Consider the following 19,002-nt stretch of genomic DNA (forward strand, 5'->3'; position numbering starts at 1 on the left):
CTCCTCCGCCAGAGCATCCACTGTGCACTCTGAATAACCCGAGAGAGAAACACTGGGATTAATCCTACTCCTCCGCCAGAGCGTCCACTGTGCGCTCTGAATAACCCGAGAGAAACACTGGGATTAATCCTACTCCTCCGCCAGAGCATCCACTGTGCACTCTGAATAACCCGAGAGAGAAACACTGGGATTAATCCTACTCCTCCGCCAGAGCGTCCACTGTGCGCTCTGAATAACCCGAGAGAGAAACACTGGGATTAATCCTACTCCTCCGCCAGAGCGTCCACTGTGCGCTCTGAATAACCCGAGAGAGAAACACTGGGATTAATCCTACTCCTCCGCCAGAGCGTCCACTGTGCGCTCTGAATAACCCGAGAGAGAAACACTGGGATTAATCCTACTCCTCCGCCAGAGCGTCCACTGTGCGCTCTGAATAACCCGAGAGAGAAACACTGGGATTAATCCTACTCCTCCGCCAGAGCGTCCACTGTGCGCTCTGAATAACCCGAGAGAGAAACACTGGGATTAATCCTACTCCTCCGCCAGAGCGTCCACTGTGCGCTCTGAATAACCCGAGAGTGAAACACTGGGATTAATCCTACTCCTCCGCCAGGGCATCCACTGTGCGCTCTGAATAACCCGAGAGAAACACTGGGATTAATCCTACTCCTCCGCCAGGGCGTCCACTGTGCGCGCTGAATAACCCGAGAGAGAAACACTGGGATTAATCCTACTCCTCCGCCAGAGCGTCCACTGTGCGCTCTGAATAACCCGAGAGAGAAACACTGGGGTTAATCCTACTCCTCCGCCAGGGCGTCCACTGTGCGCTCTGAATAACCCGAGAGAGAAACACTGGGATTAATCCTACTCCTCCGCCAGAGCGTCCACTGTGCGCGCTGAATAACCCGAGAGAGAAACACTGGGGTTAATCCTACTCCTCCGCCAGGGCGTCCACTGTGCGCTCTGAATAACCCGAGAGAGAAACACTGGGATTAATCCTACTCCTCCGGCAGAGCGTCCACTGTGCGCTCTGAATAACCGAGAGAGAAACACTGGGATTAATCCTACTCCTCCGCCAGGGCGTCCACTGTGAGAGAGAAACACTGGGATTATTCCTACTCCTCCGGCAGAGCGTCCACTGTGCGCTCTGAATAACCCGAGAGAGAAACACTGGGGTTAATCCTACTCCTCCGCCAGGGCGTCCACTGTGCGCTCTGAATAACCCGAGAGAGAAACACTGGGATTAATCCTACTCCTCCGGCAGAGCGTCCACTGTGCGCTCTGAATAACCCGAGAGAGAAACACTGGGATTAATCCTACTCCTCCGGCAGAGCGTCCACTGTGCGCTCTGAATAACCCGAGAGAGAAACACTGGGATTAATCCTACTCCTCCGGCAGAGCGTCCACTGTGCGCTCTGAATAACCCGAGAGAAACACTGGGATTAATCCTACTCCTCCGCCAGAGCGTCCACTGTGCGCTCTGAATAACCCGAGAGAGAAACACTGGGATTAATCCTACTCCTCCGCCAGAGTGTCCACTGTGCGCTCTGAATAACCCGAGAGAGAAACACTGGGATTAATCCTACTCCTCCGCCAGGGCATCCACTGTGCGCTCTGAATAACCCGAGAGAAACACTGGGATTAATCCTACTCCTCTGCCAGGGCATCCACTGTGCGCTCTGAATAACCCGAGAGAAACACTGGGATTAATCCTACTCCTCCGCCAGAGCGTCCACTGTGCGCTCTGAATAACCCGAGAGAGAAACACTGGGATTAATCCTACTCCTCCGCCAGAGCGTCCACTGTGCGCTCTGAATAACCCGAGAGAGAAACACTGGGATTAATCCTACTCCTCCGCCAGGGCATCCACTGTGCGCTCTGAATAACCTGAGAGAAACACTGGGATTAATCCTACTCCTCTGCCAGGGCATCCACTGTGCGCTCTGAATAACCCGAGAGAAACACTGGGATTAATCCTACTCCTCCGCCAGAGCGTCCACTGTGCGCTCTGAATAACCCGAGAGAGAAACACTGGGATTAATCCTACTCCTCCGCCAGAGCGTCCACTGTGCGCTCTGAATAACCCGAGAGAAACACTGGGATTAATCCTACTCCTCCGCCAGAGCGTCCACTGTGCGCTCTGAATAACCCGAGAGAGAAAAACTCTGGGATTAATCCTACTCCTCCGCCAGAGCGTCCACTGTACGCTCTGAATAACCCGAGAGAAACACTGGGATTAATCCTACTCCTCCGCCAGAGCGTCCACTGTGCGCTCTGAATAACCCGAGAGAGAAACACTGGGATTAATCCTACTCCTCCGCCAGAGCGTCCACTGTGCGCTCTGAATAACCCGAGAGAGAAACACTGGGATTAATCCTACTCCTCCACCAGGGCGTCCACTGTGCGCTCTGAATAACCCGAGAGAGAAACACTGGGGTTAATCCTACTCCTCCGCCAGGGCGTCCACTGTGCGCTCTGAATAACCCGAGAGAGAAACACTGGGATTAATCCTACTCCTCCGGCAGAGCGTCCACTGTGCGCTCTGAATAACCCGAGAGAGAAACACTGGGATTAATCCTACTCCTCCGCCAGGGCGTCCACTGTGCGCTCTGAATAACCCGAGAGAGAAACACTGGGATTAATCCTACTCCTCCGCCAGAGCGTCCACTGTGCGCTCTGAATAACCCGAGAGAGAAACACTGGGATTAATCCTACTCCTCCGCCAGGGCGTCCACTGTGCGCTCTGAATAACCCGAGAGAAACACTGGGATTAATCCTACTCCTCTGCCAGAGCGTCCACTGTGCGCTCTGAATAACCCAAGAGAGAAACACTGGGATTAATCCTACTCCTCCGCCAGGGCGTCCACTGTGCGCTCTGAATAACCCGAGAGAGAAACACTGGGATTAATCCTACTCCTCTGCCAGAGCGTCCACTGTGCGCTCTGAATAACCCAAGAGAGAAACACTGGGATTAATCCTACTCCTCCGCCAGGGCGTCCACTGTGCGCTCTGAATAACCCGAGAGAAACACTGGGATTAATCCTACTCCTCCGCCAGAGCGTCCACTGTGCGCTCTGAATAACCCGAGAGAGAAACACTGGGATTAATCCTACTCCTCCGCCAGGGCGTCCACTGTGCGCTCTGAATAACCCGAGAGAAACACTGGGATTAATCCTACTCCTCCGCCAGGGCGTCCACTGTGAGAGAGAAACACTGGGATTAATCCTACTCCTCCGCCAGAGCGTCCACTGTGCGCTCTGAATAACCCGAGAGAGAAACACTGGGGTTAATCCTACTCCTCCGCCAGGGCGTCCACTGTGCGCTCTGAATAACCCGAGAGAGAAACACTGGGATTAATCCTACTCCTCCGGCAGAGCGTCCACTGTGCGCTCTGAATAACCCGAGAGAGAAACACTGGGATTAATCCTACTCCTCCGCCAGGGCGTCCACTGTGAGAGAGAAACACTGGGATTAATCCTACTCCTCCGGCAGAGCGTCCACTGTGCGCTCTGAATAACCAGAGAGAGAGAAACACTGGGGTTAATCCTACTCCTCCGCCAGGGCGTCCACTGTGCGCTCTGAATAACCCGAGAGAGAAACACTGGGATTAATCCTACTCCTCCGGCAGAGCGTCCACTGTGCGCTCTGAATAACCCGAGAGAGAAACACTGGGATTAATCCTACTCCTCCGCCAGGGCGTCCACTGTGAGAGAGAAACACTGGGATTAATCCTACTCCTCCGGCAGAGCGTCCACTGTGCGCTCTGAATAACCCGAGAGAGAAACACTGGGATTAATCCTACTCCTCCGGCAGAGCGTCCACTGTGCGCTCTGAATAACCCGAGAGAGAAACACTGGGATTAATCCTACTCCTCCGCCAGAGCGTCCACTGTGCGCTCTGAATAACCCGAGAGAAACACTGGGATTAATTCTACTCCTCCGCCAGAGCATCCATTTTGCGCTCTGAATAACCCGAGAGAAACACTGGGATTAATTCTACTCCTCCGCCAGAGCATCCACTGTGCGCTCTGAATAACCCGAGAGAAACACTGGGATTAATTCTACTCCTCCGCCAGAGCGTCCACTGTGCGCTCTGAATAACCCGAGAGAGAAACACTGGGATTAATCCTACTCCTCCGCCAGGGCATCCACTGTGCGCTCTGAATAACCCGAGAGAGAAACACTGGGATTAATCCTACTCCTCCGCCAGAGCGTCCACTGTGCGCTCTGAATAACCCGAGAGAGAAACACTGGGATTAATCCTACTCCTCCGCCAGAGCGTCCACTGTGCGCTCTGAATAACCAGAGAGAAACACTGGGATTAATCCTACTCCTCCGCCAGAGCGTCCACTGTGCGCTCTGAATAACCCGAGAGAGAAACACTGGGGTTAATCCTACTCCTCCGCCAGGGCGTCCACTGTGCGCTCTGAATAACCCGAGAGAGAAACACTGGGATTAATCCTACTCCTCCGGCAGAGCGTCCACTGTGCGCTCTGAATAACCGAGAGAGAAACACTGGGATTAATCCTACTCCTCCGCCAGGGCGTCCACTGTGAGAGAGAAACACTGGGATTATTCCTACTCCTCCGGCAGAGCGTCCACTGTGCGCTCTGAATAACCCGAGAGAGAAACACTGGGGTTAATCCTACTCCTCCGCCAGGGCGTCCACTGTGCGCTCTGAATAACCCGAGAGAGAAACACTGGGATTAATCCTACTCCTCCGGCAGAGCGTCCACTGTGCGCTCTGAATAACCCGAGAGAGAAACACTGGGATTAATCCTACTCCTCCGCCAGGGCGTCCACTGTGAGAGAGAAACACTGGGATTAATCCTACTCCTCCGGCAGAGCGTCCACTGTGCGCTCTGAATAACCCGAGAGAGAAACACTGGGATTAATCCTACTCCTCCGGCAGAGCGTCCACTGTGCGCTCTGAATAACCTGAGAGAAACACTGGGATTAATCCTACTCCTCCGCCAGAGCGTCCACTGTGCGCTCTGAATAACCCGAGAGAGAAACACTGGGATTAATCCTACTCCTCCGCCAGAGCGTCCACTGTGCGCTCTGAATAACCCGAGAGAGAAACACTGGGATTAATCCTACTCCTCCGCCAGGGCATCCACTGTGCGCTCTCAATAACCCGAGAGAAACACTGGGATTAATCCTACTCCTCTGCCAGGGCATCCACTGTGCGCTCTGAATAACCCGAGAGAAACACTGGGATTAATCCTACTCCTCCGCCAGAGCGTCCACTGTGCGCTCTGAATAACCCGAGAGAGAAACACTGGGATTAATCCTACTCCTCCGCCAGAGCGTCCACTGTGCGCTCTGAATAACCCGAGGGAAACACTGGGATTAATCCTACTCCTCCGCCAGAGCGTCCACTGTGCGCTCTGAATAACCCGAGAGAGAAACACTGGGATTAATCCTACTCCTCCGCCAGAGCGTCCACTGTGCGCTCTGAATAACCCAAGAGAAACACTGGGATTAATTCTACTCCTCCGCCAGAGCATCCACTGTGCGCTCTGAATAACCCGAGAGAAACACTGGGATTAATTCTACTCCTCCGCCAGAGCGTCCACTGTGCGCTCTGAATAACCCGAGAGAGAAACACTGGGATTAATCCTACTCCTCCGCCAGGGCGTCCACTGTGCGCTCTGAATAACCCGAGAGAGAAACACTGGGATTAATTCTACTCCTCCGCCAGAGCATCCACTGTGCGCTCTGAATAACCCGAGAGAAACACTGGGATTAATTCTACTCCTCCGCCAGAGCATCCACTGTGCGCTCTGAATAACCCGAGAGAGAAACACTGGGATTAATCCTACTCCTCTGCCAGGGCGTCCACTGTGCGCTCTGAATAACCCGAGAGAGAAACACTGGGATTAATCCTACTCCTCCGCCAGGGCGTCCACTGTGAGAGAGAAACACTGGGATTAATCCTACTCCTCCGGCAGAGCGTCCACTGTGCGCTCTGAATAACCCGAGAGAGAAACACTGGGATTAATCCTACTCCTCCGGCAGAGCGTCCACTGTGCGCTCTGAATAACCCGAGAGAAACACTGGGATTAATCCTACTCCTCCGCCAGAGCGTCCAGTGTGCGCTCTGAATAACCCGAGAGAGAAACACTGGGATTAATCCTACTCCTCTGCCAGGGCGTCCACTGTGCGCTCTGAATAACCCGAGAGAGAAACACTGGGATTAATCCTACTCCTCCGCCAGGGCGTCCACTGTGAGAGAGAAACACTGGGATTAATCCTACTCCTCCGGCAGAGCGTCCACTGTGCGCTCTGAATAACCCGAGAGAGAAACACTGGGATTAATCCTACTCCTCCGGCAGAGCGTCCACTGTGCGCTCTGAATAACCCGAGAGAAACACTGGGATTAATCCTACTCCTCCGCCAGAGCGTCCACTGTGCGCTCTGAATAACCCGAGAGAGAAACACTGGGATTAATCCTACTCCTCCACCAGGGCATCCACTGTGCGCTCTGAATAACCCGAGAGAAACACTGGGATTAATCCTACTCCTCTGCCAGGGCATCCACTGTGCGCTCTGAATAACCCGAGAGAAACACTGGGATTAATCCTACTCCTCCGCCAGAGCGTCCACTGTGCGCTCTGAATAACCCGAGAGAGAAACACTGGGATTAATCCTACTCCTCTGCCAGAGCGTCCACTGTGCGCTCTGAATAACCCGAGGGAAACACTGGGATTAATCCTACTCCTCCGCCAGAGCGTCCACTGTGCGCTCTGAATAACCCGAGAGAGAAACACTGGGATTAATCCTACTCCTCCGCCAGAGCGTCCACTGTGCGCTCTGAATAACCCGAGAGAAACACTGGGATTAATTCTACTCCTCCGCCAGAGCATCCACTGTGCGCTCTGAATAACCCGAGAGAAACACTGGGATTAATTCTACTCCTCCGCCAGAGCATCCACTGTGCGCTCTGAATAACCCGAGAGAGAAACACTGGGATTAATCCTACTCCTCCGCCAGAGCGTCCACTGTGCGCTCTGAATAACCCGAGAGAGAAACACTGGGATTAATCCTACTCCTCCGCCAGAGCGTCCACTGTGCGCTCTGAATAACCCGAGAGAGAAACACTGGGATTAATCCTACTCCTCCGCCAGGGCGTCCACTGTGCGCTCTGAATAACCCGAGAGAGAAACACTGGGATTAATCCTACTCCTCCGCCAGGGCGTCCACTGTGCGCTCTGAATAACCCGAGAGAGAAACACTGGGATTAATCTTACTCCTCCGCCAGGGCGTCCACTGTGCGCTCTGAATAACCCGAGAGAGAAACACTGGGATTAATCCTACTCCTCCGCCAGGGCGTCCACTGTGAGAGAGAAACACTGGGATTAATCCTACTCCTCCGCCAGGGCGTCCACTGTGAGAGAGAAACACTGGGATTAATCCTACTCCTCCGCCAGGGCGTCCACTGTGAGAGAAACACTGGGATTAATTCTACTCCTCCGCCAGAGCATCCACTGTGCGCTCTGAATAACCCGAGAGAAACACTGGGATTAATTCTACTCCTCCGCCAGAGCATCCACTGTGCGCTCTGAATAACCCGAGAGAAACACTGGGATTAATTCTACTCCTCCGCCAGAGCATCCACTGTGCGCTCTGAATAACCCGAGAGAAACACTGGGATTAATTCTACTCCTCCGCCAGAGCGTCCACTGTGCGCTCTGAATAACCCGAGAGAGAAACACTGGGATTAATCCTACTCCTCCGCCAGGGCGTCCACTGTGCGCTCTGAATAACCCGAGAGAGAAACACTGGGATTAATCCTACTCCTCCGCCAGGGCGTCCACTGTGCGCTCTGAATAACCCGAGAGAGAAACACTGGGATTAATCCTACTCCTCCGCCAGGGCATCCACTGTGCGCTCTGAATAACCCGAGAGAAACACTGGGATTAATCCTAATCCTCCGCCAGAGCGTCCACTGTGCGCTCTGAATAACCCGAGAGAAACACTGGGATTAATCCTACTCCTCCGCCAGAGCGTCCACTGTGCGCTCTGAATAACCCGAGAGAGAAACACTGGGATTAATCCTACTCCTCCGCCAGAGCGTCCACTGTGCGCTCTGAATAACCCGAGAGAAACACTGGGATTAATCCTACTCCTCCGCCAGAGCGTCCACTGTGCGCTCTGAATAACCCGAGAGAGAAACACTGGGATTAATCCTACTCCTCCGCCAGAGCGTCCATTGTGCGCTCTGAATAACCCGAGAGAAACACTGGGATTAATCCTACTCCTCCGCCAGAGCGTCCACTGTGCGCTCTGAATAACCCGAGAGAGAAACACTGGGATTAATCCTACTCCTCCGCCAGAGCGTCCACTGTGCGCTCTGAATAACCCGAGAGAGAAACACTGGGATTAATCCTACTCCTCCGCCAGGGCGTCCACTGTGCGCTCTGAATAACCCGAGAGAAACACTGGGATTAATCCTACTCCTCCACCAGGGCGTCCACTGTGCGCTCTGAATAACCCGAGAGAGAAACACTGGGAATAATCCTACTCCTCCGCCAGAGCGTCCACTGTGCGCTCTGAATAACCCGAGAGAGAAACACTGGGATTAATCCTACTCCTCCGCCAGAGCGTCCACTGTGCGCTCTGAATAACCCGAGAGAGAAACACTGGGATTAATCCTACTCCTCCGCCAGGGCATCCACTGTGCGCTCTGAATAACCTGAGAGAAACACTGGGATTAATCCTAATCCTCCGCCAGAGCGTCCACTGTGCGCTCTGAATAACCCGAGAGAAACACTGGGATTAATCCTACTCCTCTGCCAGGGCATCCACTGCGCGCTCTGAATAACCCGAGAGAAACACTGGGATTAATCCTACTCCTCTGCCAGGGCATCCACTGTGCGCTCTGAATAACCCGAGAGAAACACTGGGATTAATCCTACTCCTCCGCCAGAGCGTCCACTGTGCGCTCTGAATAACCCGAGAGAGAAACACTGGGATTAATCCTACTCCTCCGCCAGGGCGTCCACTGTGCGCTCTGAATAACCCGAGAGAGAAACACTGGGATTAATCCTACTCCTCCGCCAGGGCGTCCACTGTGCGCTCTGAATAACCCGAGAGAGAAACACTGGGATTAATCCTACTCCTCCGCCAGAGCGTCCACTGTGCGCTCTGAATAACCCGAGAGAGAAACACTGGGATTAATCCTACTCCTCCGCCAGGGCGTCCACTGTGCGCTCTGAATAACCCGAGAGAGAAACACTGGGGTTAATCCTACTCCTCCGCCAGAGCGTCCACTGTGCGCTCTGAATAACCCGAGAGAGAAACACTGGGATTAATCCTACTCCTCCGCCAGGGCGTCCACTGTGCGCTCTGAATAACCCGAGAGAGAAACACTGGGATTAATCCTACTCCTCCGCCAGGGCGTCCACTGTGCGCTCTGAATAACCCGAGAGAGAAACACTGGGATTAATCCTACTCCTCCGCCAGAGCGTCCACTGTGACCCGAGAGCGAAACGACGCTCGGAATTTACGGCACTCCAGATTGGATTGATGAACACATTTGAAATATTGTTTAGTTAGCCCATGTAAACAGATCAGGTGGCTAACTAGGTAAACGTCTTGCTAGCTCGATGAGGACATGACCTAAACTAACTACATCTCATATGGCCAACATAATAGTACATTTCTTACTGGCTAGTGGCTTCACATATGAAATTGTCACGATATTATTATTATTTTTTAATTGTCACGATATAACGTAGCTAGCTAGGTATCGAGCAAGCAAATACGTTAGGACAATATGAATATCCCCATTATGAGTATGAATGACAAGAGGTCAACCCCCTTGCACGGTTAGAAACGCATCCCCATATCAGAGACCAAAACCAACCACACACACCGCCCTTACCCTTCACTCGTCCACAGCATCAGCGGCACCTGTCCGTCACATTTCCCGGAGGAGAAGGTGCACAACATGGCTAGAAATGCCGCCATACAGACCCGACCAGACATCATCCTCTGCTCAGCCGCCATCTTCCTCGGGAGTACTACCAAAGCTGTTCTACTGTGGTCCTACAGGGAATGACGACGTGCCCGTCGCCCGCAGATCACGGGACCAACCTGTGTCTTATTGGGCGCGTTTGAGTGATAGCCGAGTGTAGACGGAAGTCATCGAGTAAAGTCGGGGAGGTAAATAGGCACCGACATTAATTACATTTGACAATTTATGCTATTTCTAGGAAACGTGACAGTAGCTAGGTTTCCATCCCAATTGGCGACAGATTTTAATGTGAATATTCTAGAATCCGCATAAAGAAACGATGCGCATTTTCTCATCAGTGGTATTTAAAAAAATGTATTTAACTAGGCAAGTCAGTTATTAAGAACAATTCTTATTTTCAATGAGGGCCTAGGAACAGTGGGTTAACTGCCTTGTTCATGGACAGAACAACAGATTTTTACCTTGTCACCTCGGGGATCCGATATTCAACATTCCAGTTACTAGTCCAACACTCTAAGGCTACGTTGCCCCGTATGTTCCCACCAAATAAACTTGTTGCAGATACAAATCAGTGCGTGATGACATACTGCACACAAAATGTTTTTTTTTGCTTAAATTTGGACCAAATAAAAATCTAAAATTCAATATGTTTGCTTTGCATTTTCAACTCTACCGATAGTTTTGTCTGTGTCTACTCTGGTCTTGGCAACCTGCGCTCTAGCCAACAGTTTGCAGACACAGTGAAGCTGTGCGGGTTATCTAGTCTAGCTGCAGGTAAACTGCAGGTTGTGTAGTCTACATGATGAGATTATTATGGATAAGAGCGAGAATATTTGTATTTGTCAAACGGCAGTCAAGCATCGATCATCATGTCACCAGAATAAGTCCCTCGATATTTATTGGGAAGCAGCATCAGGACCATCACCGAGCACTTTCACCACCCTGTTAAATTCATCATCATTTATTTCATCTGTAGCCAAACAAACTGCATGGATTACGGCGTCGTAGTGGGATGACCGCACAACATATCATCACGTGACTCCAAATGTTCTTCGATATGATCGTTACTATTCAATATTTGCGCATAAAGACGTTTCCACCGCAATTTTCCGCATAATAAATTTTACCGACAAAAGAAAATCCCAGCATCCACAGTTTTTATGAGAGTAAAGTCACACTGTCAAAAAAGAATAATCAGGACAGCTGTATGGAGCCAGATAGCTGCCAAAAGGTTGAACGTAGGTATCTTTGGGATAGTATGAAAAGCCATACATAAATTGTTAGGAGGATCGTAAGAAAAGCGTTAAACATGACATGTAATAGTTCAATTAGATCTGTAAATCCTATGTTACGACTATGAATGAACATTTACACGTTCAATTCTTACTTTACCTCTCCCTTCAATCTGTTACAGATCTTTTTTATATGTACAAACTGTCAGGAATGTGGCATCTGCAAAGGACATAGCGAACATAGCTAGTCGAAGTTAGCTAGTCAAACAAACAACTAAAGGACATGAACCGAACAAAGCTAGTCGAAGATGTCTAGTCAATAAAGCAACTCTTGCTTTGCAGCAAAAAGTCCAGAGCTTGTTTTAGACCTGCCTTCAATAACGACGTTATACCAGTAGATGGCGTAGTAACGGCTTGGACCTCCAGCTAATGACTTGTGTGAGAATGATACTATAAAGACACAGAAGAGTCTTGTCTAGAATAACCGCCTGAGCTACAAAATAGAAAGTAAATATGATTTAGTCTAGGCCTATTCCGCTCTCTAAATATGCCATGCTGTTGTGTGTTATTTAATGGACATTTAATTGCATAAATTGTATAGCCGCGTGGGGCTAATGTGGTGATCATGTAACCTAATGAATCACACTTGTCCCAGTATTTAGGAGCACGAACTGTAGGCCTTATATTAGGTCTTTTGACTGTTGTATTAGTGAATTCCTGTTACGGCTGTCCTCGCTGACAGAAGGTGGGGACCAAAACGCAGAGTGGTTAGTGTTCATTCTTTTAATGAAAATCAACAAAACACTTCAAAATACAAAAACAACCAACGTGACAAAACCGAAACCGTCCTGTGTGGCAACAAAAACCTCCACAGGAACAAACACCCACAAAAACACAAGTGAAACCCTGGCTGCCTTAGTATGACTCTCAATCAGGGACAACGATTCACAGCTGTCTCTGATTGAGAATCATACCAGGCCGAACACAAAATCCCAACATAGAAAATCAAACCTAGACCAACCCACCCAACTCACGCCCTGACCAACTAAAACAAATACATAACAAAGGAAAACAGGTCAGGAACGTGACAATTCCACTCTGTATGGAGGCTTGTTACAGCCATTTGCGTTGCTCAACCCATCACACAGAGGATATATACATATCAATAAATGAGACAAAACAAAATATCAAGTCTTGACTATGACCTGTCCTGAGCTAAATAGCCAAGGGGTCCCAAATGGTCAAGACTATCTACAGCCTATTCTTATTGCCAGATCTGTTTCCCCTATCAGCCACTGCATGTGCTTCTTTCTGTTTCACATGTATTTAGAGGCCTGTGAACTAGGTCTCTTTTAAAGGGGAGGCCTATAATAAAAACAGTTATAAAAAAACAAATATAATTCAAAAATTATTCCGCAAGACACCAGTACGCAAAATGATAGCCTAAATTGCAATGCCTACAAGTTGAAAGCCTATTTTTTTATTTGGATAGGCCTAAATTAAATATTGAATTATTAAAGTGATAGGCTAAAGAACTTTGGAAAATGTAGATATATTTGAATACACACATGGATTTCAATAAACAAATGGATATTCTGTTCTCTTTGATTTTGTTCCTATTGCAACTCAGACAAATGACTAAATGGATGACTGAACTGAATGAAGGATGAATTAAATGTTCAAATACAGTGGGGCAAAAAAGTATTTAGTCAGCCACCAATTGTGCAAGTTCTCCCACTTAAAAAGATGAGAGAGGCCTGTAATTTTCATCATAGGTACACTTCAACTATGACAGACAAAATGATCCAGAAAATCACATTGTAGGATTTTTTATGAATTTATTTGCAAATTATGGTGGAAAATAAGTATTTGGTCAATAACAAAAGTTTATCTCAATACTTTGTTTTATTTCAGCAATACCCGTTGCTGACAGGTGTATAAAATCAAGCACACAGCCATGCAATCTCCATAAACAAAACATTGGCAGTAGAATGGCCTTACTGAAGAGCTCAGTGACTTTCAATGTGGCACTGTCATAGGATGCCACCTTTCCAACAAGTCAGTTCCTCAAATTTCTGCCCTGCTAGAGCTTCCCTGGTCAACTGTAAGTGCTGCCCCATCAACTGTTAGAGCTGCCCCGGTCAACTGTAAGTGCTGCCCCATTAACTGTTAGAGCTGCCCCGGTCAACTGTAAGTGCTGCCCCATCAACTGTTAGAGCTGCCCCGGTCAACTGTAAGTGCTGCCCCATCAACTGTTAGAGCTGCCCCGGTCAACTGTAAGTGCTGCCCCATCAACTGTTAGAGCTGCCCCGGTCAACTGTCAGTGCTGTTATTGTGAAGTGGAAACGTCTAGGAGCAACAACGGCTCAGCCGTGAAGTGGTAGACCACAAGCTCACAGAACGGGACCGCCGAGTGCTGAAGCGCGTAGCAACATCAGCACAAAAACTGTTCATCGGGAGCTTCATGAAATGGGTTTCCATGGCCAAGCAGCCGCACACAAGCCTAAGATCACCAAGCGCAATGCCAAGCATTGGCTGGAGTGGTGTAAAGCTCGCCGCCATTGGACTCTGGAGCAGTGGAAATGCGTTCTCTGGAGTGATGAATCACGCTTCACCATCTGGCAATCCGACGGACGAATCTGGGTTTGGCGGATGCAGGAGAACGCTACCTACCTGAATGCATAGTGCCAACTGTAAAGTTTGGTGGAGGAGGAATAAGGGTCTGGGGCTGTTTTTCACGGTTCGGGCTAGGCCCCTTAGTTCCAGTGAAGGGAAATCTTAACACTACAACATACAATGACATTCTAGATGATTCTGCGCTTCCAACTTTGTGGCAACAGTTTCGGGAAGGCCCTTTCTTGTTTCAGCATGACAATGCCCCCGTGCACAAAGCGAGGTCCATAAGGAAATGGTTTGTCTAGATTGGTGTGAAAGAACTTGACTGGCCTGCACAGAGCCCTCACCTCAACCCCATCTAACACCTTTGGGATGAATTGGAACGCCGACTGCAAGCCAGGCCTAATCGCTCAACATCAATGCCCAACCTCACTAATGCTCTTGTGTCTGAATGGAAGCAAGTCCCCACAGCAATGTTCCAACATCTAGTGGAAATCCTTCCCAGAAGAGTGGCGGCTGTACTAGCAGCAAAGGGGGACCAACTCCATATTAATGACTTCCCAGAAGAGTGGAGGCTGTTATAGCAGCAAAGGGGGGACCAACTCCATATTAATGACTTCCCGGAAGAGTGGAGGCTGTTATAGCAGCAAAGGGGGGACCAACTCCATATTAATGACTTCCCGGAAGAGTGGAGGCTGTTATAGCAGCAAAGGGGGGACCAACTCCATATTAATGACTTCCCGGAAGAGTGGAGGCTGTTATAGCAGCAAAGGGGGGATCAACTCCATATTAATGACTTCCCGGAAGAGTGGAGGCTGTTATAGCAGCAAAGGGGGGACCAACTCCATATTAATGACTTCCCAGAAGAGTGGAGGCTGTTATAGCAGCAAAGGGGGGGCCAACTCCATATTAATGACTTCCCAGAAGAGTGGAGGCTGTTATAGCAGCAAAGGGGGACCAACTCCATATTAATGACTTCCCAGAAGAGTGGAGGCTGTTATAGCAACAAAGGGGGACCAACTCCATATTAATGCCTTCCCAGAAGAGTGGAGGCTGTAATAGCAGCAAAGGGGGGAGACCAACTCCATGTTAATGACTTCCCAGAAGAGTGGAGGCTGTTATAGCAGCAAAGGGGGGGGACCAACTCCATGTTAATGACTTCCCAGAAGAGTGGAGGCTGTTATAGCAGCAAAGGGGGGGGACCAACTCCATGTTAATGACTTCCCAGAAGAGTGGAGGCTGTTATAGCAGCAAAGGGGGACCAACTCCATGTTAATGACTTCCCAGAAGAGTGGAGGCTGTTATAGCAGCAAAGGGGGACCAACTCCATATTAATGCCCATGATTTTGGAATGAGATATACGAGCAGGTGTCCACATACTTTTGGTGATGTAGTGTACCGCTCCCCATCTTTAAAACAACTTTGTCAATATAACTTGACCTTGATAACTGACCATCCAATGTTACTCCTAGGAGTTCAGATTCTTCAACTTGGTCAATGGTCACACCCTTTATACACCAGGGTACTGATATGAGTAGGACACGTGACATCCCGGCAACAACAAAAACACTTTATATCGGACTTGTGCCAGTTATCACACTCGTATCTGCCTTCTCATTGGCTAGAATGGTCCCACCTGATCCCGACTTGAACGAGTGTTCCTAAACTTTTGACCGGTAGTTATGTACTAATAGCGCATCAACGCCACCAGATCAAATGTTATTGGTCACATGGTTAGCAGATGTTATTGGTCACATGGTTAGCAGATGTTATTGGTCACATGGTTAGCAGATGTTATTGGTCACATGGTTAGCAGATGTTATTGGTCACATACACATGGTTAGCAGATGTTATTGGTCACATGGTTAGCAGATGTTATTGGTCACATGGTTAGCAGATGTTATTGGTCACATGGTTAGCAGATGTTATTGGTCACATGGTTAGCAGATGTTATTGGTCACATGGTTAGCAGATGTTATTGGTCACATGGTTAGCAGATGTTATTGGTCACATGGTTAGCAGATGTTATTGGTCACATACACATGGTTAGCAGATGTTATTGGTCACATACACATGGTTAGCAGATGTTATTGGTCACATACACATGGTTAGCAGATGTTATTGGTCACATACACATGGTTAGCAGATGTTATTGGTCACATACACATGGTTAGCAGATGTTATTGGTCACATACACATGGTTAGCAGATGTTATTGGTCACATGGTTAGCAGATGTTATTGGTCACATGGTTAGCAGATGTTATTGGTCACATACACCTGGTTAGCAGATGTTATTGGTCACATGGTTAGCAGGTGTTATTGGTCACATGGTTAGCAGATGTTATTGGTCACATACACATGGTTAGCAGATGTTATTGGTCACATGGTTAGCAGATGTTATTGGTCACATACACATGGTTAACATATGTTATTGGTCACATGGTTAGCAGATGTTATTGGTCACATACACATGGTTAGCAGATGTTATTGGTCACATACACATGGTTAACATATGTTATTGGTCACATGGTTAGCAGATGTTATTGGTCACATACACATGGTTAGCAGATGTTATTGGTCACATGGTTAGTAGATGTTATTGGTCACATACACATGGTTAGCAGACGTTATTGGTCACATACACCTGGTTAGCAGATGTTATTGGTCACATACACATGGTTAGCAGATGTTATTGGTCACATACACATGGTTAGCAGATGTTATTGGTCACATACACATGGTTAGCAGATGTTATTGGTCACATACACATGGTTAGCAGATGTTATTGGTCACATACACATGGTTAGCAGATGTTATTGGTCACATACACATGGTTAGCAGGTGTTATTGGTCACATACACCTGGTTAGCAGATGTTATTGGTCACATACACATGGTTAGCAGATGTTATTGGTCACATACACATGGCTAGCAGATGTTATTGGTCACATACACCTGGTTAGCAGACGTTATTGTGAGTGTAGTGAAATGCTTCTAGATCCAACAGTGCAGTAGTATCTAACAGGTCATATCTAACAATTCCACAACAAAACCTAATACACACAATCTAGTAAAGGAATGGGATGAGAATATATAAATATAAAATATATTGATGAGCAGTGACAGAGCAGCTAAGATGCAATAGATAGTAAAGAATAGATAGTGAAGGATACAGAATACAGTATATACATATGAGATGAGTAATGAGAGATATGTAAACACTATTAAAGTGGCGTTATTAAAGTGACTAGTGTTCCATTTATTAAATTGGCCAATGATATCAAGTCTGTAGGTAAGCAGGTGCCTCTCTGTGTTAGTGGTGGCTGTTTAACAATCTGATGGATTTGAGGAAGAAGCTGTTTTTCAATCTCTCTGTCCCAACTTTGATGCACCTGTATTGACCTCGCCTTCTGGATGATAGCGGTGTGAACAGGCAGAGGCTCGGGTGGTTGATGTCCTTGATCTTTTTGGCCTTTCTGTGACATCGGGTGCTGTAGGTGTCCTGGAGGGCAGGTAGTTTGCCCCCGGTGATGCGTTGTGCATACCGCACCACCCTCTGGAGAGCCCTGCGGTTGAGGACGGTGCAGTTGCCATACCAGGCGGTGATACAGCCCGACAGGATGCTCTCAACTGTGCACCTGTAAAAGTTAGTGAGAGTTTTCGGTGACAAGCCACATTTTTTCAGCCTCCTGAGGTTGAAGAGAATGCTGTGGGAGCCATGCTGGTTAAGTGTGCCTTGAATTCTAAATAAATCACTGACAGTGTCACCAGCAAAGCACCCCCACACCATAACACCTCCTCCTCCATGCTTCACGGTGGGAAATACACATGCGGAGATCATCCGTTCACCCTCACTGCGTCTCACAAAGACACGGCGGTTGGAACCAAAAATCTCCAACTTGGACTCATCAGACCAAAGGACAAATTTCCACCGGTCTAATGTCCATTGCTTGTGTTTCTTGGCCCAAGCAAGTCTCTTCTTCTTATTGGTGTCCTTTAGTAGTGGTTTCTTTGCAGCAATTCGACCACGAAGGCCTGATTCACAGTCTCCTCTGAACAGTTGATGTTGAGATGTGTCTGTTACTTGAACTCTGTGAAGCATTTATTTGGCCTGCAATTTCTGAGGCTGGTAACTCTAATGAACGTATCCTCTGTAGCAGAGGTGACTCTGGGTCTTCCATTCCTGTGGCGGTCCTCGTGAGAACCAGTTTCATCATTGTGCTTGATAGTTTTTGCGGCTGCACTTGAAGAAACTTTCAAAGTTCTTGACATTTTCCGGATTGACTGACCTTCATGTCTTAAGTTCCCAGTTGTCTTGAACTCACTGAAGTCTGAGATTTCCCAGTTGAGAATGGGTGCGTTTTAACAAATCACTTTTGTCAAGTTGATAGTCACAGCCTTTTCAAAGTGTGTTGCATTGTGGGGATAAAAATAGTCAGACTTGCACCTACAAGTCGAAGTTTAGACTGCAGTCGACTGCCAGTTTGGGCAGTTGCTCTTCATCATAGAGAATGGTAGAGGCTTCTAGTGGCCAAAAGGCCGTATTAGCACGGGCAGCGCCATTGAGAACGTCACCATCTTAATGTAGTCAACTGGGTGGCTGATTCCTCCTGGTGACCCTGTTGTCCATCAGGGTGGATCAGCCAATTGTGAGGAAGAACATTTACAACTTTAAAATGGAGATAAGTCTTCATGACGCTGCCCATGATGTCACAGAAGCTATGATGTCACAGATACAAAGATGTGTCCTCAACCTCTGTGCTCTTCACCAGCGTCATCTTGCAGCCACCGCCTGGATAGTAGGGGGCTCTATTGTCAACCAATTATAATTTTTTGTTGTTGTTTTGACCCATGTGAACTTGATCATATACATGACTGAAACCAAAACCAACTTTGCTGCAATTAATGTATACTGTGGAAATTTAAAAATGAACCAATTGATTGTAAAATGTCCACATATATTTTCAGTTTGAGTGTGATGGGTGTTGGAGACATATTCCTCATTATAAAGAAACACTGTTCTAAACAATGGCAGCACTGCCACGATGCTCTGGGCCTTGCTGTTGGAAAACCACATCCGTGTCTGATTCTCGGCTGTAGTAGATGCTTTCGCCTCAAACAAGTCCAATCTATTATGTTAGGTTTGTCAAATATTCAGATTGAACAAATACTC

At 48.3% G+C, this 19,002-nt stretch overlaps 1 protein-coding gene across 1 annotated transcript in view; it reads right to left on the minus strand.

Annotated features, from left to right (window-relative positions):
• Window positions 1-10,013, minus strand: part of LOC120036217 (V-type proton ATPase subunit S1-like) — a 43,304-nt gene extending 33,291 nt beyond the window's left edge. The window contains exon 1 of the mRNA XM_038982698.1: window positions 9,889-10,013. Coding sequence (XP_038838626.1) covers window positions 9,889-10,013 — 125 coding nt within the window. The remainder of the gene's footprint in view (window positions 1-9,888) is intronic.
• Window positions 10,014-19,002: the final 8,989 nt, after the last annotated feature.

The sequence above is a fragment of the Salvelinus namaycush genome, unplaced genomic scaffold (genome assembly GCF_016432855.1).
Source record: "Salvelinus namaycush isolate Seneca unplaced genomic scaffold, SaNama_1.0 Scaffold1250, whole genome shotgun sequence".
In the NCBI taxonomy this organism is placed as follows: Eukaryota; Metazoa; Chordata; class Actinopteri; order Salmoniformes; family Salmonidae; genus Salvelinus; species Salvelinus namaycush.